At 42.7% G+C, this 25,749-nt stretch overlaps 2 protein-coding genes across 5 annotated transcripts in view; one reads left to right on the top strand and one right to left on the bottom strand.

The window, feature by feature from the left end:
• Positions 1-14,326, top strand: part of uvssa (UV-stimulated scaffold protein A) — a 37,220-nt gene extending 22,894 nt beyond the window's left edge. Inside the window, exons 10-15 of one of the 2 annotated variants that reach the window (XM_026180928.1) lie at positions 6,576-6,783; positions 7,008-7,136; positions 7,294-7,477; positions 7,569-7,680; positions 12,874-13,051; positions 13,641-14,326. In XM_026180928.1, the coding sequence (XP_026036713.1) occupies positions 6,576-6,783; positions 7,008-7,136; positions 7,294-7,477; positions 7,569-7,680; positions 12,874-13,051; positions 13,641-13,734 (905 nt within the window). In that variant the 3' untranslated portion in view covers positions 13,735-14,326. Of the gene's footprint in view, positions 1-6,575; positions 6,784-7,004; positions 7,137-7,293; positions 7,478-7,568; positions 7,681-12,873; positions 13,052-13,640 lie in introns of both variants that reach the window. The other variant, XM_026180923.1, reaches the window with a different exon arrangement.
• A 3,655-nt stretch (positions 14,327-17,981) lies between these two features.
• nkx1.2lb (NK1 transcription factor related 2-like,b) lies at positions 17,982-25,451 on the bottom strand. 3 transcript variants are annotated; one of them, XM_026181111.1, is made up of 4 exons: positions 25,103-25,451; positions 24,680-24,992; positions 22,929-23,151; positions 17,982-19,131 (listed from the first exon to the last, which is right to left on the bottom strand). In XM_026181111.1, the coding sequence occupies exons 2-4, from the start codon at positions 24,977-24,979 to the stop codon at positions 18,392-18,394; spliced, it is 1,263 nt and encodes a 420-aa protein (XP_026036896.1). In that variant the 5' UTR covers positions 24,980-24,992; positions 25,103-25,451; the 3' UTR covers positions 17,982-18,391. The 3 variants fall into 3 exon arrangements, with proteins under 3 accessions (XP_026036896.1, XP_026036887.1, XP_026036904.1); XM_026181102.1 differs by having other exon boundaries at positions 24,680-25,451; XM_026181119.1 differs by having other exon boundaries at positions 22,929-23,091; positions 24,680-25,451.
• Between the last annotated feature and the right edge of the window lie 298 nt (positions 25,452-25,749).

Raw genomic sequence — 25,749 nt, 5'->3', positions numbered from 1 at the left:
CCTGGACAGTAGGTTGTCAGATTAATGGCCTTCCCTTGTCATGACGTTATAAATGAAGGAGACATAATGTCTGAACTTGACTCAAAGTGTTGAATTGGTTTTTATAGCTTGTCTCTCGTCCAAACAGATTTTAATGCTAAAGAAGGCCGAAGACAACAGTAATCCCAGAGATGATGAACACGGCCAAAGCAACAGTCTAGTATATTTTTTTAAATCAATGCACTACCAGCTCAGCAACATCAAAAAGCCCAGTAAACACCTGACAGCTGACTGGTAGTCTATGTCACCATCTTCAGTCTCCTCTGAAAGTGCAGCAAACGTCTTGTCAAGTTAACTATTTTAGTTAAAACATCAACAATATGGTTGATTTTTAGCACATACCAATTTCAGTTCTGGGTTGATTTCAATCACTTTTATCTGGACATCACCTCGGTGAACAAAGCAGTCCTGCCTAGTCCTAATCCAGTCCTAATCTAAAGCTCTGTCATTATCCAATATTTAAAGATGAGTAACTGGGCTGTGTTGTAGACATCAGAGGTCTTGTCCAGAACCAAAATGATCGCATTTGTTTTTCATCTGAAGCTCCAGGTGTCCTGCAGTGTCCTCAGTATGTTTTGTTACCGTTCGCCTGGCGAGGGCCACATTCTCATTCTTTGTTTTTTCAGACACTCTTTGATAAACTCCTCATCAGAGAATGGTGTGATGCTTTCTGTGATTCTGTGGGGAATCACAAAGCTGACTGTGACGGCTCCCAGGATGTGTAAAGCTTGGTACAACCGTTCCTGCTCTGCATTCGGCAAGCTCTTGCATTTCTGTGTGCTCTTCCCTAACTGATCACACACTCATCCGACTTTAATAAATTAATACTTAGTCCATGTCCATGTCTTGGTAAAAATTCAAACGTTAGCGTGTGCTGGCATCCATCTCAGACATCTGTTACAGTGAAGCTGCATTCTCTTGGACATGCACAATAAAAATAGGAGTCACTTTAAAAATAAAAGAAACAAAAGTTGTGTTGTGATTTCCCACAAAATAAAAAACACAGAAAGCCAGTTTCTTATGGGGAGTTTGCCAAAGATGTTTGGTGGCTGAAATGAGACAAATTGCATGATGTGCGCTGATCTCTCCTGAAGGCAGCGTAGGTTTGTAATAGAGACAATCTTGTTTCTGCAAGCCTTTTTCTGCTGCTTACATATGAATGGCTGTGAGAGTCCCTCGTATACCACGGCTGCATTGGACATGTATGGATCATGTCTAGCCTCCAGGCAGCAAACTGGGTTAAAGGTCAAATTTTCAGGTCAGTAACCAGCCGCCTGTGCATTTTATTGCTATGTCAGCTACATGATAACATTTTTTGCAAATCTAAGTTGCAGTTTGACTGTTTTTAATACGTACAAGCTCCAGGCAACAGTAAATACTAAAACCTCTCTCAGGATTTTAGTGTGTTCTGCCACGAGCAGCGCTGCCTCCACCCCTCCATCACTCATACGATTTCATATGTGAAGTTATGTACTGTGTGTGCGTGTAAGAGAGAGGCCAACCATATTTATGTGTTAGTGTTAATGACATCATAACACAGGATGTTGTTGCCCAGGCACTTATTGCTGGCTCAGCTATGTAGTTTGGCTGCACTGTGACCTTTGACCCCCAGCGAGTGCTTGGCACCACCTTCCTGAGTCATTACATTCACACTGAGCCTGTTTTACCTGTGAACCCATCCACTCCCGCCTCCCTCCATTACTAATCAGTTAGACGTTAGAGTAATTAGATTATATCTGATGGGCCCAAAACAGCTGTGCGTGCGTGTGTGTGTGTGCACTTGTGCGTGCGTGTGTGTGTGTGCACTTGTGTGTGTGTGTGTGTTTGTCAGGGTGATTAGTGGCCTAGGTAATGATCTAGAGGGGCCACACCAAATTAACAATGCAACCTCTTTAATGAGCCCCTATTAGCCCTGCACTCAGATTTTACCACCCATCGTCAAATGGACACACACACACGCACACACAGAGTCCCAATGCCATCTTCTTTAAATTGTAAAGAAATAAGAAGTATTTGGACTTTGACTCAGTGTTTCTGCTTTGCCTGCACACATCACTGTAGTGGGTGTTCAATCAAACAATCAGGTACAGGCTTTCATCTTTAATCCAAATGTTTACGAGTTTTTGCTGGTTTTTAGATGAAGTCCAGGACTTTTCAGAAACCCAAATGTGATTGGACACATTGCTCTTGCATAATTATAAATGTAAGGATGGATCGTTGAAGCCTTGGTAACAGGTTGTAGTGAGTACTCAGCTGAAATGTAAATGTTAACACCGAATGTTGCATTTACTCAGACGGGCAGCTTCATTTCTTTTTCTGCTTTAATTTTTGTCTTCACTAAATGAATGAATGTTCCTGTTGGGTTGAGAGGTGAGGGGTTTGACCTGGTGAATTAATGGTCCTGCAGGATCAAAAGTAGAATCCGATGTATGGATGGGTGAGAGTTCGTCTTTGTTCCTCCCCTATCATATCCATTTTCCTCTCTCTCCTAATTTCCTTGATCACAATAGCATTTCGGTTCCTCTCACTCTTTTCATCTCTGCCAGTGGATCACATTTATCATTTTTTAGCATTTCCTCTTCTTTCTTTTCAATTCTTCCTGACTTCGTCCACTCCTTCTGTTTCTCGTCTTCCCGTGTCCCCTTCTTTCCACTTTCTCATTCCACCTCTCTGTCTTGTTCTGTCATCCTGATTATCAGTCCTCTTATCCCTCTCTCTGCTGTCAGTACACTATCGCTCTCTTTCTCAAATTAACATTTTAATTACAGGCCCTGCTTAACCTGGGAAAATCAATACCTCTTCCTGCCTTTCCTCTCTTTCTCTTTCACTCTTTTTTTCTTGCACCCTGTTAACCCCCCGCATTTGTGTCTTTCTCTAACAACCCAGGCACACACACACACGCGCACAAACACACACACACACACACACACACACACACACACACACACACACACACACACTACTATACACATTTCCTCCCATTGATCTGTGTGTCTTAACATCCACAACAAGCAGACTAACCTCTTCCATTTGGTGCTCTGAAATGAGCAGGTGTGTGTGTGTCTGTGTGTGTTTGGGGAGGTATTTTTAATTCCCAATCTCCATGAACTGGGAAAAGCGCCATGAATTATTTAAAAAATCACTGTCATGTAAAACTACACTCACCAGTCAAATCTGATTTTAACAAAAAACACAAAATTATCAGCAACAAATGTCGTTTATTGGAGGTTATCCGGTCGTTAAGTGATGACGTGACGAATCCTACTTCCAGGTCTAAAGTAGTCTGCGTTTAATATGGCTTTTGTGTTGTTAACATGTTTAATGTTTTGTATTTTCTTCTATTTGATCTCAAAAAGCTCCTAAAACAGTCAGTGATCACTGTTGACCTCCCTCGGCTTTTATTACCGCTAATCATTTATTTAAGCTCAGTTTTTAAAACCTTAGGATGTAACTACAGCCCAGCCCATGCAGCAGTATATGAATGACTAACCTCGTATTGTGGATGGATTATCTCAGTTGTTCTCCTGGCTGAAGTTTGGTCCTTTTACAGCATCCTGCCATGCGATTACATTTGTTCCTGACCACCGAGAACACTCACGTTAACTTTTATCCAGTGGAAAAAAAGTTAGCTTGTTTATATTATGCTAACATAGTTGTGTCGCTAGCGGTCACGTAGCACATCATTATATACCAGCTAGCCAAACTTCAGTAACCCTACAAACGTCACTGCTGTTTAGTTTTCTGTCTTCATTTATGCTGGAAGTGATAACAGAGCTGTGCGTTTGAATTTGTTTCCAAAACCCCGCAGTCAGGACATGCTATATTGTATTTAGATAGAAGCTAGCGAGCTAACTCCCTGCTAACTTCTAACTCCGTTAAATGTCATAAATTCCGTTTTCATGGATGCCTGGATGTTAAACTCAATTGTTACACCTGGTAGAGCAGAACGCTGATCATTTTATTAAAGATGAAAGACTTTAGACAGTTTTTCAACTCTCAGTAATGCCACAGTGATCGTTTGATATACGGACCTGCATCGGAGTTTAGACCCAGACACGGCTAGTGACGTCAGACTGAACGACCGGATACAGCTGTCATGAGCTGTGCTCTTACAGAATCATCCCATAGATTTCAGCTGAAAGTCAGGAAGATGTTTACCAGTTGATTGAATTGTTGGGGTTTTGTTTGTGCAGTCTCTGGAAGTAGATGTATTTTGTTTCAACGAGCCTGTCTCGGTTATTGCACAGTCAGTCTTCAGGATGGCTTGTAAACTCCATGCGATTGCTTTCTGTCATTTTAGATGCTTCTCGAATCTCGTTTCCGGTGACCGCCTGTATCTTCTCCGGATTCACTAACTCCATTTGCAACGCAGTAAATTACGGAAATCGTGATCACAGTTACTGTGTTGTTTTTCCCTGTCCCTGACTTTATTCCCCATTTCCATCTGCTGCTGTTATATTAGCAGTTTGTTGTTAGCATGAACAGCTGGTGGCACTGATTCTGCAGTTCGTGCCCAAAAGAACCCAGTGCAGGAGAAGAGGACACGAAGAGTGCTGGTTGAAGCTTAAACAGTGCAAAGAATACAGAGTGATTAAAACATCACTGAGTCATTTCAGTTAATGCATGCTCTCCAGTGGACTGTGTGTAAACGATAGACTTCTAAGGTCTTCCAGGTGTTTTATCTGCATTCCTCCTGATGACCAGATGCTTCTGTGAGCCAGCAGCTCAGGGGGAAGATGACCTTCAGCTTCTTTGCTCTGTGGCCTCAGAAACGCAGCTTTTCTGACAGGTTTATGGCCTCAGCTACTACCTTTGAGTGTTATTGAAAATAGCATGTCCATTTAGTAAATGATGTCCAGAAGGATGATAAAGCTGGTTATGCTTTAGGGCAGGGCTACATTGAGCATACAATGTCCTTCAGATTCATCCCTTGCTTGTCATTTTCTGATTATTGTAAGAAGGTGACTGTAACAATGAGGCTTTAAGACAGAACTTTACTAATCGAATGGCGATGTCACAGTAGCTTTAGCCATCTTTTATATTATTAAGTTGACTGGTTTTCTTATCAGGCGGTTGCTGGTTTGTTTCCTGCCTGCTCCAGTCTACATGCCACACATCCTTGGGCAAGATACCAACATCAAGTTCCTCTCCAGTGCATCCTTTGGAGCAGCGGTCTCCAACCTTTTTTGTGCCATGGACCGGTTTATGCCTGACAATATTTTCACGGACCGGCCTTTAAGGTGTCGCGGATAAATACAACAAAATAAAACTAGTACCAGTACCGAAAAAAGAAAATTTATTCATAACACACGTGAAAAGACCCAGGGAAACAGAGTTAACGATAAAAACGATAACAAAATAACGCTGAAAACCGAGAAAAACCCTGAAAACCACACATTTCACACCTGAGGCCTCAACTCTCACGGACCGGTACCGGTCCGAGGCCCGGGGGTTGGGCACCGCTGCTTTGGAGTATGAATATGTGTGAATGTTAGATAGAAAGCACTTACCCATAGGAAGTAGTGCTTGTATGAATGACTCAGTGAGTGTGCTGCAAAGTGCTTTGAGTGCTCAGACAGAAAAGAAAAGCTCTTTATAAGAAACAGTCCATGTACCGTTTAATTAAAGAAGAAGAAAGAGTCGGAAAATATGAACCTGTCTTATTGTTTGAACAGGCCGTGCACCGTGTGAATGACTTGTGTTAGTCTCTTGTGCCAGTGATTGAATCCCTGAAGCACTCGGGTCAGTCCTAATAATGTTTGGGATCAGCATGTTGGCAGCTCTCGGCTTACTGCATCCCTCTGATCTCACCTGCTGTGTGTGTGTGTTTAAGTCTTGTTCAATCCCCGGAGACTCCAGATGATATTGTGCTTGACCACACACACACACACACACACACACACACACACACACACACAACAGCCAGCGTCTGACTTCACTTATCCTGGAGATATAACCCCACACTGCTGGAGGTCTGTCTTCATTCCTGTCGGCACTCCAGATCAGGCAGTAATCCCAGATGTACCAATGTGGGCAGAAAATAAAAGGGGACTTCTTTATATACTCAAGTGCTCAAAACTCTTTACATAACATGCCTCATTGACCCATTCACACACATTTTCAGCACTATTTTTCTGCACTTACTTTCTGTCTAATGTGCGCACATGCTCACACTCCAATGAACACAACTCGGGGTTCAGAAGGTTCTGTGAAGGTTTCAAGAACTATCGCTCAATACCACTTTCAAAAATTCAAGTCTGGCTCCTAAGAAGCCAAACATGTAAGAGGGAGCGGCTCAAGAGTTCAGCAGCTTGGAGAGAGCACAGAAAGCATGCTAAAGTTTCAGTGGCCATGTTCTCAGGTGACATTAATGAGCAGGTGATGTTAGCGATCACCACTGATGTTGGCCATTTTAATCAGAGGAAGGAAGAGTGAGCAGCGTGTTTTCACTATTAGTTCTTGGGAGCTGGAGCGAAAATAAACCCAGATGTCAGACGAACCGGTCCTTACACATTGATATCCGCCTCTCTCTGCAGGTTTGGATCCCTCTCCTTCCACCTCAACAGGATCAGTCGCAGAAAAGAAACCTTCCACTAAAAAACCTGCAGCTCCTCCTCTTTCTTCCTCCTCTTATTCTTCAATGAGGCGGCTGAAGCAGCTTGCAGAAGAGGTTCAGGATCCAACCTCTGTTGTCGCCACACTGCACCTCCTTAGAGAGAAGATGCCGCCGCCCATAGAATCCAGGTGAAGTCTGACCGCTGCCTCTGCAGGTCTGCTTTCTGTAAACCCCCAGCAACCATCTCCCACCCCCTCCTCTTCTCACTACATTATAGTCATATAGTAACACTGCCGTGTTATGTCTCAGTGACGCCAACTGTTGTAAATATAAAGGAGAGACTAGAACAGTGTGAAGTCTGAGGAACTTGGAAAGGTTTTTAATGGTTCTCCAAACGTGTTCCATTTAGCAGCAGCTCCTCGGAGCCCAGTTCATCTCAGTCCAGTTCAAAGCAGACCAGTGTCAACGCTCCAGTGGTTCCATTTGGTTTGGACCTGTTCTACTGGGGTCAGGAGCAGCCCAGCGCTGGCAGGATCATTAAGTATGCACCAGACAAGCACCGTCCCTAGTTTACTGATCTGTGTGTTGTGTCACAGATGATAAAGTAAAAAGGATCATTTTAATGTGATATTAAAGCTACAGAGCGTTTACTCTTCTTTAACATTCATTTAACATGTGTCACATTCTTTCCGCTGCAGGTCAGCCTCTCAGCACCAGTTCTGGGTTCCAGCAGAGGTGGAGGAGGAGGTGGAGAATGAAGAGCTGCTGGCAGAGAGCAGGAGCAGATACATCTCCTTCCCTGGGAGCTTCGTTCCTGTCAGCCATTTCTGCAGAGCTCCACTGGGTGATGGCAAGCTCTGTCAGCGGCAGGACCGCTTCAAGGTAACAGGATAAACTTGGAGTCTGTCATAAAGTGAGAAGCTGTTGGTCTCCCTCTGGCTCACCAAACTGAGCGAGGCCTGTGTCTCCTCAGTGTCCTTTCCATGGCCCCATCGTTCCACGAGACCAGGAGGGTCGACCCTGCCGGCAGGAGGACCGAGAGAGGGAGGAGCAGGAAGAAAGGAGGAAGAGAGAGCAGCAGCCTGGTGAGAAGTGAAAAATACAAACACATTTGAATCACACAGAAGAAATGTCATCAGAGGGATAACTTTTAACAATAGCATCAAAGGTTTGTAAGGGAAGGGCACACAGAGTCTTTGTGACTCTAGAGGAAGGAGGAGGAAGTCAGGAGTGGCAGAGAAATATGCGAGCGTTCTGGGTGGATCTGGGATTACATCAGGGCTGACCTCTGAGCCTGTGGTTGTGGACAGGGTGACAGAGGCTATGGAGATGCTCGAAGTGAGTGTAGGGAGTCAGGCCTTGAGGGGGAGGCATGTTCTAGAGTAGAGAGGATGGAAAGTCTGTAGAAATGAGAAACATGCACGAATGAGACGGAGGCAGGTGTCAAGGGTGATGTGTGACCGAGGTGGCAGTGAGAGCTCTATGATGTATGCAGGCTGTGGCACTGCCACAAAGACAGGACCTGGAGTTGGAGGTGGAAGAGTTAAAAATGCTCAGCTTTTCTTTGAGAGTAACCAAGAGCGACAGAATTAGAAATGAGTGTATGTGAGGGACGGCTCAGGTCATGTGGCTGCGTCTCCAGTCTGCAGGATGTCCAGCAGCTGCCTGCAGTGTCTTAACCAGCTGCTCTGTGTGTGTGTGTGTGTGTGTGTGTGTGTGTGTGTGTGTGTGTGTGTGTGTGTGTGTGTGTGTGTGTGTGTAGCTGTAGCTTGCAGTCCAGTGAGTTGTGAAATAGCATCTTTTGTTACCAACTACAGTATCGATCCAAGAGTCTTAGACGCACATACACACACATCAGCTTCACAGTAGGGGGGCGCTGGCCTGAATAACTTGATGAACTGTTGGCCTCAGCTGCTTTTACCTCTTCAAACATCCACAGGCGCATACAGTGAGCCTAAACGGCCAGTAACACACACACTTCCTACAGTAGCAGCTACGCTCAAACATAATTGTTTTTACTGAATTATTGCCTTATATCCATGCCAAGGGTTGCCCGTAGTAACCACCCCTGTAGACCGCTCCAAGGAAGCTAATATCAGACTCTGACTGTAAGTGTATTTGTAACAGTACAGTTGTGTTACCAAAAAGTTCTGTCAGCCAGAGAATAAAAATCAAAAGCTTCACTTGATGTAACCATAAAATTCCATCAGTACAATCTGTCAGCAGTCTGGATCCTCTCTGAATGCTTTTAGAGGATAAGAAGTACTTTAGCTGTTAGTGTCATTTGCCGTCCAAGAGCACTGTCATCATGGAAGTCTTCTTTGAGTTACTGTCAGTCATGTAGCAGCAGTGCCTTTGTTTTACAGCTATATTAATCCTGCAGTGTCCACAAAGCAATAGCTGAACCTTCCTGCTTAATTGCTTCCAGATGACCACAAGTCAACAAAGTACAACAGGGTGAGCTGGCTGATGTGAACCCGGTCGAGATTAGCGTCAGTCTTCCTGGTCGGCTTCCTTATACTGAAGTCAGTAGGGCAGCGAAGGATTTCTTAATGGAGTTTGATGAAGCCGGTGACTGACAGATGAGAAGCAGCAGGTGGTGAGGAAGCACACAGCCGGCCTAAAGAAACGATGTCTAACTTATCAGAAAGTAGAAGCAATTTATTATCCATATTATTATTTAGGGTGTGAACTAGAAATTGAAAACTATAGACAGACACACCCACAACACAAAAGGCAATTAGGAAATGGAGGAAATCAAAGATTATAAATATTCGTGTTTTAATTGAATCCATTTGCTGTCAAGTTTCCGGATTAAAAGCTAAACTGAACACAGATTCCTATAAGCTACAGCCTGTAAATCATAGTGAAGATTATTTTTCAGTCTTCTGGTGAATACTGCAGGCATCTGTTGCTATGGTGACTCACTTCTATTTACAACTGTTAGTGAAATTTACTGCTACTATCTAGCCACAAATGTTTTCATAGGACTCTGTGCAGCCCTTTGAAGTAAGTACTACTTTACTGCTTCCATAGGAGTTTAGTAGCAACCCGATGCTCTTAATCAAGTGCACTTGATTAACTGTTCATCAGCATGTGGAAAAAAGCAGAATTAGTGGAGCATCCAGGGCGAAAGACATCAGCAGCTGTTGCTGCCCATCAGTATTAGAGAGGTTACGAAGTCATTACCAGATGATATGAAGTTTATTAAGATTATTCACAAGTGCAAACAGTCAAGACAGTCGCCATCTTTCCAGGAGGACACATCCCAGCATATTCGCCCTGCCATGGGTGAATATGCTGCTCCCATGCTCAGAGAAACAAAACAACAAAAGCCAGTTACATCTTAGTCTCTGCACGACTCAGAATGTCAGATGTTCGAGTTTATGACAGTAGAGGAACTAACAGCCAGGGTTTGGAAGGGTCACCAGAAGACAGCCGCACAAGACGAGCTTCATTCACTAATGTTTGTATGGAATCATTCTTATTCTGCGCAGAAAGTTGGTTCCCACGCAACGTTTATGAAAAGTGCGTGCCAGCCTATTTTGTTCTTATTAGCAAGTCGGACTCGTTCGGAAACAACAGCCTTGTGCGATCTCTACTACGATCTGCATACTGCCCTGCCCCCGTTTTTCAATCTAAGGAAACATGTTTCTCTCCAGGTGAAGCGGAGGTGGCGATGTGTCTTTAGAGGAGCCTGCACCTCTAGGCAAGAAATAAGGAGGAAGTCTGACTATATATATACTATAGTGTGTATATATATATATATATATATATATACTATAGATATTGTGCTTTTCTTCTCTCCCAGAGTACTCAAAGCACTCTATACAACACATTCACTCAGTCACTTTTCTTCTACGTTTTCAGTGCTTCCTCACGAACATTCATCCATCGAAGCGCAACTTGGGGTTAGTATATTGCCTAAGGATAAACTGGAGGAGCCAGGAATTGAACCACTAACCTTCCGATCAGTAGATGGCCTGCTGTACCGCCTGAGCTACAGCCACCCCAACTAGAAAGTTAAATAATGTCTGAGGTGTAAGGCGGGAGCCTGCAGAGGCGCACTCAGGAGTGGTGACCCTTTAAAAATAAACGAATGAATAAAAAGGGACACAAGAAAAAGTAGAATACATCTGCCAAAATCCAGATCTTCCAGCATTCATGGGACAAACAAAACAACAGTCATCGTTGCCATGGAAACGGTGTGGGAAGCTGCACCTCTCCCAGCTTCCTTCCTTGACCTCAAATGTTTTTTAGTTTCTCACATTCAAGGTGCAGGCTTCTCTCTTACAACATCACCTGGATAACATAGAGAACTGTGGGCGGGGCACAAGTTCTGTTGGCGCAGAGCTCAGAACAGAGGCAGGTAAAGTCACACAGAAGACAGACATTTCAAGGTAATGCTGCTGAAGGTGGTTCTACAATTTACTGACCAATGGGGTGTGCTTTGATTTTTACCTGCACAGAGACACAGAGGTCTGTGCAAATGTCCTTTTTCTCATGACTGTGTTACTCTTTTTTTTTTTAGCTCTGCTCTTGTCTTATAATAAGAATTGTATGTTGCGTTATGCGTCTGACTCAGACCCACACACACACACACACACACACACACACACACACACACACACACACACACACACACTCTTACCAAAAAATAAGAAGTCCATTCAGGTGATTGACAGGAGGAGGGAAATGGATGCTGTGCTACTCTGTCACATATATGCAGGCTCCTTGTGTTAAGTGATGCGTAACCGAGTTACATTTGAACCAACCAAAGACCCCAGGCGCACACACACCTCTGCCCCCTGCCCTAACACACACACACACACACACACACACACACACAGAGACCCCAGCTGGACAGACTAAGAGGTGTTGACGGAGAAAAGAGCCCTGCTGCAACACTGATTAAATTCCCACTGTTATTCGCGCTTGCCTGTCTTTTTTCTCCTCTCGTGCTTTTCTTTCGATTCTTCTTTCATCTCTTCTCTTTTTATTTTCTCTGAAACTTTCAACAACAAAGTGACACACACTCTGAACACGCATGAATGTAAATGCAGCTGCTCCTCTTATAGCAGTAATGAGTCCCCTAAATACACCAGCTGCTTTTCAATTACTGCTCCAGCGTGTGTGAGAGTGTGATGAGGGATAGTTGAAGGTCCAGTCAGACCCGGGTCAGAGCAGCTGATTAATAACCCTGCATACACGCTCGCTCTGAGCTGGGGTCAGTGTTTTGACGGAGTGTGTGGCTTCAGGCCCATCACAATCACGGTGTAATTACTTTGCATTACCGCAGGTTTATCTGGAATTCCTTCGCAGTACATCATTAACTAGAAACGTCTCTTCATTTAGATCGTCATTGCTCTGCATTACTGCTGCTTTTACTTTATCAGCCAGAATTATGACGTTACAGTTTTCATTAACACCAAAATTGCATCCGAATGAGCCGCAGGACACACGGTTTACGACCCGTGCTCTGTAAGGCCCGCCGCTGTGAGCTCATTTACATTATCACTTCTAATTACTTCATTACACTTCTCAGTCAAATTGGTTTTTGTTCAAGTTTTAGGCTTTCATAGCAGCTCATACAGGGAGTAACCTCACACGCACCATGCCTTTGTGGCTGAAACACACAAAGTACGCGTGCAGAGAGAAGTTTAATATCCTCATTTTTAAATGTTTGTTTGTTTTAGTCCAGTTTGAGGCTTCAGTCCCAGTCTTAACCTTAGTCCATAGGCTGTATAGAAAAGCTGGACAATAAGTGAAACCTGGATTCTTTTAAATCATTAATAGTGTGTAGAAGTCTGAGAAAATTCCCCTCAGCTGCTTTGGTCTATGATCTCAGAGAACATTTTCCTAATGGCCATATTGGATTAAACAACATAAAGTCCTGTTTGTAAATCCTGGCAGGGATCCTGGGGCAGGACGTCAGTCCAGGCTGACGTGAAGTGGTCCGATGGTGAACGGGTATTTCTTTTAATCCCGTGGCCGTGCTGCTACAGGACGCCCACTGCTGTCAAAGCCACAGGTGTTGCTGCACAGAACAAATCTCAGCTGAAATGAAAAAAGTTTTCATAGTTTTCTCAGGACCTCTGATCTTGTCCCACTGTTGCGGCAGCTCTCTCTGTTCCACCTGGCAGATCTTTGCACCGCACTGCTGGATTATATAGACAAAAGTGCCACGCCTCTTCATCTCTCTGAATGAGGTGCGATGAAGAGCGGGAGAATCCTAAATGTCCTCCAGGAGCAGAGTAACATTGGTCTCTCTGTTGCAGATTGGCGAGATGCAGAGTTGATGCGAGACATTGAGGCAGCAACAGGAGAGGACCTGGGTTCTGAGCGGCTGGGCGGTAAAAAAGGGAAAGGAAAGAAGAAGAAATACCCCCACCTCAGCGACCTGAAGCAGAGCAGCAACACGTCCCGCTGCAGACTAGAGAAGAAAGTCTTTAACAAGTACGGATGCTAGCTTCAGCTTCTAGATGATTCTCTGAGTGTAGGAGCTAAGTGCTTGGTGAAACTGGAAACAACCAACTAACTAAAAGATGGAAACTTTGTCATAGACAAAACAGTGTGGCGTACATCGAGTTAAATAAAGTTAAGCCACTGAACACAGGCCTCAAAAAGGCACCTCACTGCTAAAGTGTCATCTATGGGTAGGCTAGCTAAGACCCAATTAATCAGTGTATTTTAGGCACTTGACTTACTAGCATCATATCACAAGAAACACATCATTTGTTTTCTTTCACCAAATCTACAAAACAAATCCACAGATGACACTGTGATGGAAATGAAATTCTATTTTTGCACCATCGAGTTGATTCTCAAAGTGCTCTTAGTCCAAGGCCTAGACCAAGTCCATAAAATAACCAATGATTCATTATTTTTTAAACTGTGGAGGCAAGTATCACAGTCTAAGAGTAGAAATATGGAGCTAGAGATGAGCAGAATGGGTTTTAGCTCCTGGGCTTAAAGTTATTGTTTCTTTGGATTTTTCCCATCAATCCTTCTCATTTCCTCCCTGCTCTGTTCTCCCTCCCTTCAGGAGTTCCCTGAGACGAGTGGCTCAGGTGATGAATAAGGCCGACAAGAGGAAACACGACAAGTTCTCCAACCAGTTCAACTATGCTCTCAACTAAGCTCGTGTGCCTTTAACTGAAGTCAGACGGGTGGAGCGTTGCTCTCAGTAACCTTTCAGCCCCCGACCGCTCCTGCGTTTATCGTTTGTTATTTATGTCTCTTTTATGTCTCCACCTCTTGTAGAGATTCAGGGAAACAAGGAGCTAAAGAATGCATTGTCACATTTCAAATTGGAACTTTTTGTATTTGTAGTTGAGCTTATGAGGCGGACTCTGTAGGAACAGTGAAGGAGGCGGAAGCTGGAAGACTGAATCGCCAAACCTGATCCACAGTTTTGTACAATAAAGGTGAAATGTTAAGGGTCCAGAGTTGTTGTTTCTTTGTAATGAAAGAAGAAGTGTTTCAATAATTGCTGGGAAATATGATGATAAAGGAAATATGATGATAAAGGATTCTGTGTGTTCTACCTCAAAGCTGATGCTCGATACAGGACATGAAAGTTGTTTCATATGATATCACTTCTGTGGCAGCTGAAGCTAAAGCTAGTGATCAGCTGACTTTTACGCTTTCTTATTACGTCGGTGTTTTGTGCGACTGACAGGTTTCAAATGTGTTTTAGTGAGAATAAAATTGTAAACCTGCATCTTGTTACATTTTTGCCTTTTTTCTGTCCTTTCAAACGAGATTCATTGAACACAACAACACTGACTGTGGGAAAGTTCTCCTGTGAAGCTATTTTAGGAATAAGTGGCAACTAAGGGGAGTAAATAAATATATATTTGCAACACTATATTGAAAAGACAGGTGATATTTGGTTTACATTGCAGTGACATCACGAGAACAGCAGACATCCTGCAGCTTAAGAAAAATGATTTGCATCTTTTCTCTGTGATCTGTGATTCTCTGCACTTAATGAAGAGCTCACAGCTCAGTTATGCATTTCCATCAAATTACACGTCTTACAGAGAATGTTTTTTCACAAATGGTTGAAACTAAATAATTTAGCTTCAGTAACACAAGATCCTACATTTCTCATAGCACAACTAATGATGCCTGGTAGGGGCAACGTGGCGTTGTTGGCACTGTTGTGTCACAGAAGGTTCTGGGGTCACATCGTCAGCGTGTCTGTGTGGAGAACCCCATGTCTGCATGGGTTCTCTCTGGCTTCCTCCCACAGTCCAAAGACTTACATGGGGTCAGTTTAATAGGCTGTGAGTGTGAGTGTTCTGTGTTTGCCTCTGGCCCTATGACAGCTGGGATAGGCTGCAGCCCCCATTAAACCTGTACTGGATAAGCAGGAGAGGATGGATGAATGGTTGGAACTTGTACTCCGCTGACTTCTGATTGTGGATTTTGTAGGGTTGGTCCTGGCCTCCCATGGGACACCTTAAAGCCTCATCTCATCCATGATTTGCTCTGCCTCTCCAGGCTTCACTGCTTGCTGCTGCCTTGATCTGATGCCACGAGGATCCACCAGCACTCCTCCCCAGCAGACATGCCGTTCCTGAAACACTCACACAGACTTCCTTAGCCTGTCCTACCACCTCACTCCGGACTGTTTCAGCGTCATTAAATCCCTTGGACTTCTATATTATCCATAAAGGCGGCAATTTTGTCTATGCAGAACATGGTTGTTCCTTTGTGCTGTCTAACAGGCACATGGAACGTGTTATTCAGTCGGTACTTTTGCAATGATGACATAACAAATCTAATGATTCTGGGATCCACACCTGTCCAAACATCAGCTATCATTTTATTGCTGGTTATTATTATTGTTATTATTATTATTATTATTATTACCATTATTAATAAGAAATGCTAAAACCTGCAGCTCCTCTAGTGGCCACTTGATCCTGGTTAAAAAAAATTTGTGAGTCCTCAATGACCGTCATGTTAAAACGTCCAGTTTACAGCAAAAACTACGGAACATGTTTACAGCCTGCTGCATAACAGCGGGTTCCTCCTTCGTGACAGTTGGAAAGCTTAAATCAGGGGTGTGGCTGCCGTGATTGACAGGTGTGCTGAAACAAGGAGCTGTAGCTCTAAAAGTCAGTCACTCCCACACGACGCCCACACACACTAATTTATCTGTTTTGGGCTTGTTTCATTTATACCAGTTTGTGGGGAAAAACTGTGATAATATAGCTTCAAGCATTAATTGTGCTGCCAAATGTGTATCAACACTTTTGTTTAAGCTGTGCTGAGATCTGAACCCAAACCTCAACACAGCTTTTTCAAGTTAAACTATTAACCAAACTAGAACTTCAGTTGCTCTAAGCAGTTTCATATGATTGGCTGTAGATTGTTAAGCTACTGGATGAGTGCACAGAGTACCGTCTTCTAACTTGGTATTCTATATGAAGCCATTTAAGTTCAGGATGGGATGTTGTGGGAGTCAAAGTGATATGCACTGCACCCGGACACGCTGCACAAATTATTCAGGGATTATATCAACGCACCTTTGAAACACGTGTGGCCTCTTGCAGTGGAGTGACTGCAGAAAGTGATGGAGGCATGCTAGCTGACAGACGCTGCATGAATATGCAAAGTTCATGTGAAACTAAAAAAATACTACTCTATATCACTTTTTGTTAAATGAAAAAATGCTACTACTGAAGGGTGGCCGCTGCTTTTTTTTAAGAAGCTTTCTATCATTAATATCCGGGAGGCGTGTCTTTCTGGAGCATTTGACCTCCTTCTGTGTTGACTGTCAGCGTCCTGTCGATGTCTTGACATCATGCTGCAGACTCTACTTCATCTGTTGTTCCTATTTTGATCGGAGGGCTGAAAAATACATCCAATGCAGAAATGCCTAAAACTATTTTGCAAATAGCCATTTGAGGAAAAAAAATGTACACATGCCTACAGTAAGGGTGGCTATAGATCCGTGTTTTATACGCAGTGTGTGAATCATGTTCTTCATATTTAACAGCAGCACAAACACTTTGAAAGCAGGCTGGTTGTCACAGCACTTTCCCCTTTTAAGCAACAGAGACTAACACTGGCGCTTTTCTCTGATAATAACACGAAACAAAAGAATCCCACTCAGAGAGATGCTTACACTTAACGATGACTGATAAACCAACTAGATTTGATGCCGTTTCCTCTTAAATATGTTCTTCGATTTGCCAACACTGCAGAGTCCTGTGAAGACTTTCACTCCTGAGGCTCGTGAGCTAAAATAAGTTGGATTTATTTTTTTTTATTGTTATTTTTTTAACTGAAGATAAAAGATTCATTTTGATTAAATGTTTTTCATTTTGTGTCAGACCATAAATGTCCTGTGGAACATGATACAGCTCTATTTAATCCTGACCAATCAAAAGCTTCAAGTATTACAAAAACAGACAAATAAAACATTTTTGTCACTTCCGGATAAATATTGTAGACATCATTACGAGATAAAATTTCAAAAAAAAAAATATTGTTATAAATTAAAGGCGCTCAAATGTAAATAAAGGAGAACATAAACAAACGGACATACACTCAGCTGAACTGAAACTAAATCATCTGGAATAATGAAATGTTTAAAGAAAGGCCGCTCGACACTCTGTTCAGCAGGGATTTGCTCCAGATGCTCCTGTTACTGGCTCTTTGGGCACATGCTTCAAGCACAGTATTTAAAGTCCGTCAAAGAAGCAAAAACTGCAAACTCTCACTGCACTCTCGCTTCTTTTCAACAGTTTTCTGGTCTTTTGAGACAAACAAAAATGGTGACATTGTGACACTGTCGCTCCAGTTTTCGTTAAAATGTTCAATTTTCAAATTTCCTTTTATTAAAAGAAAATCTCGCGCACTCTTAGTGGACTTTGCACGTGTGCTGTGCGGCTCCCGCTGCGGTCCGTGCGCACTACTTCAACTTATCCGTATCACGCGGCTCAGTCTGTTTTCCAGGCACATGATTGGCTCGGCTCAGTGCTATTCTTATTGTCATTGGCCTATTGTGCTGTCTGTCAAAACATTAACGAAAGATTGTAATCGACGTTATATTCGTCACGTCTCATATTTCTATGACAGAAAAGTCATTTCACTGTAATTATCTTTATCGTTTTTGAGATTTGTATTGTTTGCAAACCCCTTCCTCGCATAAATATTTTCCAGTTCCCATTTGGATTTTTTTATTGGTTTGTTTTTGACAAACAGGAAACCTCACAGATATCCAAACCAACCAACAGGCCCAGGATTAGCTTCACACCCAAACCCTGCATGGAAGTTACTTACCTCTGAGGCACTGCAGCACCCAACGCTTCAGCTCACTGTTATTAAAAAAAACATTACTGGGATACTTTTCTGTTTAATTGTCATCATTTTAATATCAAAGGACAATACCATGTTGAGCTGAGGACTCAGTACATCCAAGGATTTTATGGAAACTGTTAACCACCTCAATAAATAAAAGAAATGAAAACGATCACAGCTGGAGTTACATGGTACTGACAATAGATCAAGCCATTCTCAAGTCTTAAATAAACATTCAATATTTTTACAGACTTTAGAAAAGAAAACAATGAGATCAACTATTTGTCTATTACAGTGTTTAAAACAGCATTCAGAGCTAGAACATAGATTTATGTACAGTTCTGCAAGATATTAACATTCTATCAAAATAAAATTAAAGCCTTTAAACGGTAGTAAAAAAGGGGGAGGAGCTGAACGCTGTGCTGCAGTTCATACTGGGACATTTCAGTCAGGGCTTCTGTGTGTGTTTGTGTGTATCTACAGGTGTGTGCTGTAGAACGCAGGTGCAGCATAACTCTGTGTCCCCAGCATGAAGGGAGACAGGACGTGGCTGGCGGTGAGGAAAGGCAGCTGGACAAGGCTCCCAGCAGGGGGGTGATGGTGGCCGGCATAGCCTGTGTGCATGGCCAGATGCCCACTGACTGGAGGGGATTGGCTCAGAGGGCTGAGGCTTCCCAAGCCTCCTCCCGCTCCTCCCCCTGTGCCTCCCGTGCCTCCTGCTCCTCCCGTGGGGGCCGAGGTGTCGGCTCCAGGGTTCTGCTTCTTCCATTTGGTTCGCCGGTTCTGGAACCAGATCTTAACTTGGGTCTCAGTGAGGGAGAGGGACAGGGCCAGGTTGAGGCGCTCACACACTGACAGGTAGCGTGTGGACTTGAACTTGTTCTCCAGTGCCACCAGTTGCTCGTAGGTGAAGGCAGTCCGGGCTCTGCGGGGCTTCCCCGACTTGGAGTCTGAGCCAGAGCGTTTCCTCTTGGGCTTGGCCCCTTGGCCCCCATTGGTTTGGGGACTGGTGATCTGGCTTGTGGGGCCTCCGTTAGGGGTCTTTGTGTCTCTGCTGGGATCCTGGTGGCTGTGCTGCCCTAGTTCTCTGTCTCCATTACTGGGAAGAGCCGAGCTGCTCTCCTCACTGCTGTAGGGCCCGTCTGCAGCCTCTGAGTCCGGGGTCCCAGATCTGTGGAAGTCTTCCTCATCCGGACTTCTGTATATAAAGCCCTCCTCTAGAAGAACGCACACAACAAAGAGTTCAGCCACATGTAACATCCAACAGATTCTCCATCCTATATGGTTGTACAGGTGGTTTGTCTCTACAGCCCACAGTAGCTTAATGAAGTGGTTTATTCAGATTAAGGCATACCAAGCTCATGTTTAGGCTTACGTAAGTAGTTCACTACCTGGATCACTACCAATACCTTAAGATATTTAGGCAGGCTAAATAAAACCCATGGTTTAACTAAGGTCCTGCACTAGCAAGTTAAGCCAGTTAAACTAGATTTGGTACCAAATGTCACAGCTACAGAAACAAAGATACCAAAATATTGTGTAATTCAAATTATTAGCATCTGACAAATATGCATATGAACAAGTTAGCTCACAATATGGAGACTTCATAAAATGACTAGAGCTTTTTAATTGATCTTTTCTGTAATATCAAACTGAAGTCTTATTTCATCAGTTACAATCAGAAACATTTTTATTTCTTCACTGCAAAGAAGGTTTGGCTTCAAATAAATACTTTAAGGTTCAGCTTCTTGGTTGCAGTAATAAATTGGTGGTATGGATTATGAAATGGTTAGAGCTAGAAGAAACAATGCTGGCCATAAAGCAAACAGTGGTCTTCTAAGTACTAAGTTTACTGGCCCATCTATTTACCCCTATCTCCTCATAATTACCGTTGCCACGGTAGGCCAATTAATCTAAAAATGTAGCTGAGGATTGTAATTATCTTAATTATCTGCTATATGGAAAAACAGTCTCTTCCCAGCATAATCAGTGAGTGTTGAACTGCGGTCCCAATTATGGCCACTGTACGCTTCCTTCAGAAACTTGCAGTTGAATTTAAAAATATCTTGAATGAATAAACACGTCAAGTTTCCAAAGACAGAGCAGCCATGAGCCTAACCTGAGTAAAGTGCTAAAGAGCCAGAGGGCAAGAATGAGCTGCTGATACTGAGCTGCCAACTCTCCATTAGTATTAATCACTGTGTCATCCGGTATCCATCATCATTTTTTGCTATGTGCTCCACTTTCTGGAGTTTACTCATCACACGATTACTGCATCATAAGTCTGTGGTGTCTTACTTCATTTGTGGCTAAATGAGTGAGGGCAATATTTGGGAAATAAAACGATAAAATCAACAGAAATAAGAAAGCAATTAGATCAAGAAGGTTCTGAAAACAGTATCTTCAGACAAAACGAAAAGGTATGAAATGACCATAAACTGATCACTGTACATTACTGTGCACTGTAAAATATACTAGATGATTATCAGGCAAAAGAAATTGTGTTTGAATACTAATAGTGTGCTAAAATAACAATGGAGCATTGGAATATGGTGGATTTTAAGGTACCACAGATCAGCAGAAAAACATTAATAGACATTGTTGGACCTCTTAAATGTCCAATTAAATATTTTAGCTGCAAATCGACTGCTTTTACGTCAGCCCTTCAGAGGAGCACATGGTGCTTTAGTCTTTAATGAAACTGTAACTCTTTCTGCAATTATACGTTAGGGACAAAAACGATCTGGACGTTCACGCTAAGCTTTCATACAGTTTGTGCATTGTGCACGTACATGTCATGAAAACACCGAGCACAGTCCACCTCAACATGTACAGCACACATGTGCTTACATCCCTGCAAATGCTCTTATTGCTAATGTTAGAGAGATACTGTGTGTGCTTTTTTCACGTTATTGGTTTGAATATTTATGTCCCAATTATGCTGTTCCTTTTGTCCTTAATCTCGACAACATCAACAGTTTTAAATGGCAAGAAAAAGTAAACTGCACCTTGAATAATACTAAATTATATATTTTTAAAAATGTATAATGTAAGACATTATATTGTTATAACCGCCCCCCCCCCTCCCAAAAAAGTGAGAAAATAAAAGCATTTATTAACCAGTGACAAATCCACCTGCATGATTTCCACTGAAAAATGACTGAGCATGTGTTAGATCATCTGGAGTAAGACTGTGTAGTTTTACAGATTAAATCAGAGACAAAATATGTATGAAAGCTAACACAGAAGGGTTAGTTTAGCTGTGATGATGTAGACAGAAGAACCTGAGAGAAATTTAAAAAAACAAGCATGTTTACAGGTGTGCAGAAAAGATAGCTCAATAAGATTATGTTTTACATGTAATTTACTCATAAAATGTCCACTTTTTCATTTTTCTCATATGTAATAATAATAATAATATTATTATTATTATATTAATAAAAATAATTAAGAATAAAGGAACCATGATGCTTGGTGAGATGGTTTCTTGTCCATTTTATAACAAACAGAAATTAATAATAATTTGGTTTGTTTTTGCAAAAACACGCCAGCCATTTAATCATATACTGATTCTAATTTAAATTTTTATTTTTAAAAAGGCCTGATTTTACAGTCGTTAAAAATAAAGCCTTATGTTACAACTATATTTATTATAGTCTGTACGTGATATGTATTTCGCTAGTTTCACTGTGCTGGGATACTTTTTGGCAGTCAGTATAATAAAACAGAATAATAGTATACAAACTACAACAGCAGTGCATGCGTTCCTGTGATGTTTTTACTGTTTTCTTTCTTTTTCTTTTGTTTTGAGCTTTTGTTTTTAACCCAGCTCGGCTATATCACGAAGTTATAATTATTTATGATGTAGGGTATATGCCTGTGTCTGCTTCTGAAAAATAAAGTCAGAATTTTGTTGATTTGAAATCTGTAAAATGTACGGAAAATTTAATTAAAACAAATGAGAGATTTAAAAATAAATAAATAAATAAGGAAAATAAAAATGTGACGGAAAAAACAAAGAAAAGAGGACAAAAGGAGGAAAACGTCCAATATTATAATAATATGAAATCGAGGAGACGGAGCTGATTGGAGCTACTGCGTTTACGTGGGGTCCATGAACTTAGTGCACACCTGTCCAATAATACCGATCACACACAGGAACTGCAGCCAATTAACTTTTTTGCTCCTTTTAATTCTAGATAAAAACAGATGCTGTTTTAAACTTAAAACCAGAGAGCTCGTTCTCCCCATTCTTCCATGTTTTAATGGTCCGTACTCGGTAGTTTTCTCATCTCTTACATCATCACAAGATTTCACCGAATAAGTGGCCTGGAACACAGATTTCTGTGTGACATCAGGGTTTAGTGAGAAAATATTTACGGACGAAGCAAAAGCCCAACAACAACTGGTGGGTAATTAAAACCAGAATCCTTAGGTCACAGTGAAACCACACACAACAATGCAGTGCCCTTAAAATATGATCACAATTAGAAAGGCCTTCTTCTTCCGTCGGAAAAGCCTAGCGGTGTTCACAACACATGTATTATTGATAAATAGCGTAAACGGGCTATATTCAAGTAGAAATGGAAAAGCTCTATATTCGATTTGGGGTAAAACGGTTACATTGGTTAGGTTTCACTCAGGCTAATGTTGGTATGTTTAACTATACATGAATAAATCAGTTAATTCACCGGTAAGAATAAATATGATTTGAATGACACAGAAAATAAACAACCTAATTACTAACTACAAACGCGCGAGCACACACGCTCGCGCGCACACCTATTTTAATCATATAAAAAAACAGGTCAAATTTCTGAAAACGTTAAAGGATGTTGCAGAATCATTCAGAGTGGTTTCTAAGGAAACGGGACTTTGAACCGTAACAGGAGCAGTTCGACTGAATTCAGCTGCCCGAAGGAAAAGACGTTACTGACGCAATGGCGGGAAATTAAAGGAAATTAAAAATAAATGATTCGATAATGGACTTGGTTTGAAGTCCACGGAGACTTACTGCTCTGGTATTCGTCTGCACCGTAGCCCTTGCTGGCCTCGAGGCTGGGCTCGCGCTCCCCGGCTCCTCCTCTCCGGTTCTCCGCTCCGTACACGCTCTGCTCGAGCTCGCCGCGGTGGCTCACGTGCTGTTGTTGCAGCTGGTGTCGCCGGTTGCTCGTGAACTTGTTGGGGTCCAGGATGTCCAGCACGGAGAAAGAAGTTGTCCGGTGCCCGATGGGGCCCTGGAGAGTAACAAATGGGAATGATTTATTTAGTTAAAAAACAAGACATCATCGCCTTTTATCCCGTATAGCTGAATTTATTTGAACTTGCTTTTTTTTCTTGTCCCCCCACAATTACGTTTTGCCACGCATTTTAACTGCTATATATTTAATTGTAATATTAATAATGATCACTTTAAATATTATTATTTTTATTATTACTATTATTACTATTAGTAGTAAGCAGTGTTAAAGTCAAAGACAAATCCCAGTGTTAGGTGTTGGTAGCACACATCACATCCAATAAAACAGACGGTAAAGTGTGTTCATAAAGCAAACATGAACACAGATCAGCTGCATTTCCTGCGCAGGCTGTGTAGCGGTCAATAGGCTATCAGAAGAAAAACGAATCAATCCCATTTTAAGTAGTGCAGTCTATAGATTTCTAAAACTTCAGTTTTACATTTCCACACGTAATTGGTTGGAAAATATGTGAGTTCAGGGGAAGGCTTACACTTAAGGTAAAATACTGCTTTACCAGATTGTTTGAACCTGCATGTGGGCATAAGGTTTACAGTGTGATGTAGAAATGTTCAGACTTTTTATATCATAATTTATGTGGAGCCAAAAAGGTAGCCAAGTGTAAAAGACAGATAAAAGGTGGTGCAGTGACTCTGTTTCCACCCCTCCCTGCATTACATCCTGATTAGGATCATCCATTTATTAATGAGGCCAGTCTTGAGCATGTCGACATGAATAATCCTACATTAATATTCTCTCTTTAAATAATCCCAGGGAGCCTCTGGAGAAAGACCCAGGGGCGTATTAACAACTGGTGATAAGAATAGTCTAATGGAAAAATGCCACAATCAGAGCTGCGAATAAACACAATCACGTTTTATTTAAGAATAAACAAATTCGCGTCTATGGAAAAAATATAGAGAAACGCCCGTCTTTACAAACAGGCCTACTTTGAATTATTTTGAATTCAATTAATTTCGTTCAGAAACGAACGAAAAAAATCTAATAGCTTTAATTAGAGCAATAATAATTATAACAAAATAAAAGTCGGTGTCCTTTACGGGAGCGAATTTGAATGCTTTTAATTTAGAACTTTTTATTTTGTCTCTTTCCGATCACACTTTCCAGCTGCATTTTATTAAAGGCCTCATCTCCATAATATGACCCATAACCTGACAACACGGGCCACATTTTAAAAACAAAGAATCATAGCAGTTACACAACAGGACCAAGTAACCAAATAATTTTATTTTAAAAACCGTCTTCCGTTTTCGGTGCTTCGGCTGCTCCCTGTGCTAAGAATTCTTACTTTTCTGCTCGCCCAGCTACTTTTCGTGCCATCCTTCTTTCCTGTAATGTAATATCTGTCTGTCTCGATGCTTCTTTATTTATGCTGCAGTGTCCCGGTTGTGTCCTGTCCGCTGGTCTATATAGGCTACCTGAGAGTCTGCCGTTACTGTCTGCTGCTACCGTCACGCACCGCTCCGGTAGCGCTTCACAAAGTTTGCTCGTGCCCGTATTAGCCTACCTGCTGTGGCGGGGCCAACACCGGATTCGTCGGTGGAGCTTCCGAGTGGTTCTCCGTGGCCTGAGCATCTCTGCCGCCGGCGGTCGCGCTGGAGAAGAGCCGCTTCTCTCCTGCGGCGGCTCCGTCTAACAAGTCACCGCTGTCCGGGCTCACCACAGTTTGGACGCCGTCCCCGCCGCTGGGCGCCGGTAGCGCTCTGTCCCGACTCATGACGGGTGGCACGGCGTCCGTCACTGGCCCCGCCGCAGCTCTCTCCCGGCTTATCACGGTCTGGACCCCATCCGCTCTGTCCCGGTTCATCACTTTACTCTCCCTTTCCCATATAATAACAATCCGTTAGAGATGAAAATTTAAAGAAACAAATCAACACCAAGTCGTTTTAAAGAGCTTGGATGATACTCATGTCAAATAACAAGTTCACACCACAGGCCGGTTCATGTGTCCCGTCAGCATTCTGTCTCAAGCGGTGTGTTCACCCAGGTAAAGTTTTCCATTGGCATCCGGACAGTCTGGGCAGAATACGAGCTTTAGCTGGACTCTCGCTTCCGTCAAACTTTAAACTTGTTCTCTCCGGCCTTCATCCTCTACATCGGCCGCTGCAACTCAGCGTCTCCGGCGATCTTTTGTCTGTCCGTCTCGTACCGTGCCGTTATCCCGTACTGGCACGCACACATAAACAGCGCGCGATGTTCCGACCTCCAGCCTTGCGCGCTCTGGAAGCCTGACAGGAGTTGAAGGCGGGACAGACTGATCTATCTCTCTAATAGTTAAAACTAGCCTGCTCCCCCCTCGCTTGCTCTCTCTCCCCCATTAGTTAAGTGAAGAACCCTCTCTCTCCCCCCTCTCTCTCTCAGTTCTTGTCTCCGTTTTTGGCTTTTAGCAGGCCACTCGAGGAGCCTCTACCATACATTTGTCCCCGTGTGTGTGTGTAGGCCTGTGTGTCGCCATCTCCCTCCTTATTTATGCATTCTTATTCAACTCTACGGGTTGTAATTGGCTACAAATTAATCCCACTTGCACTAATAGGCTATTATCTCGAGGCTGCAAGCGCGCGGGTGGTGCTGTGTGGC

Source organism: Astatotilapia calliptera, chromosome 2, assembly GCF_900246225.1.
Source record: "Astatotilapia calliptera chromosome 2, fAstCal1.2, whole genome shotgun sequence".
In the NCBI taxonomy this organism is placed as follows: domain Eukaryota; kingdom Metazoa; phylum Chordata; class Actinopteri; order Cichliformes; family Cichlidae; genus Astatotilapia; species Astatotilapia calliptera.
Note: the sequence above shows the minus strand (reverse complement) of the source record. Positions and strands in the feature narration are given on the sequence as shown.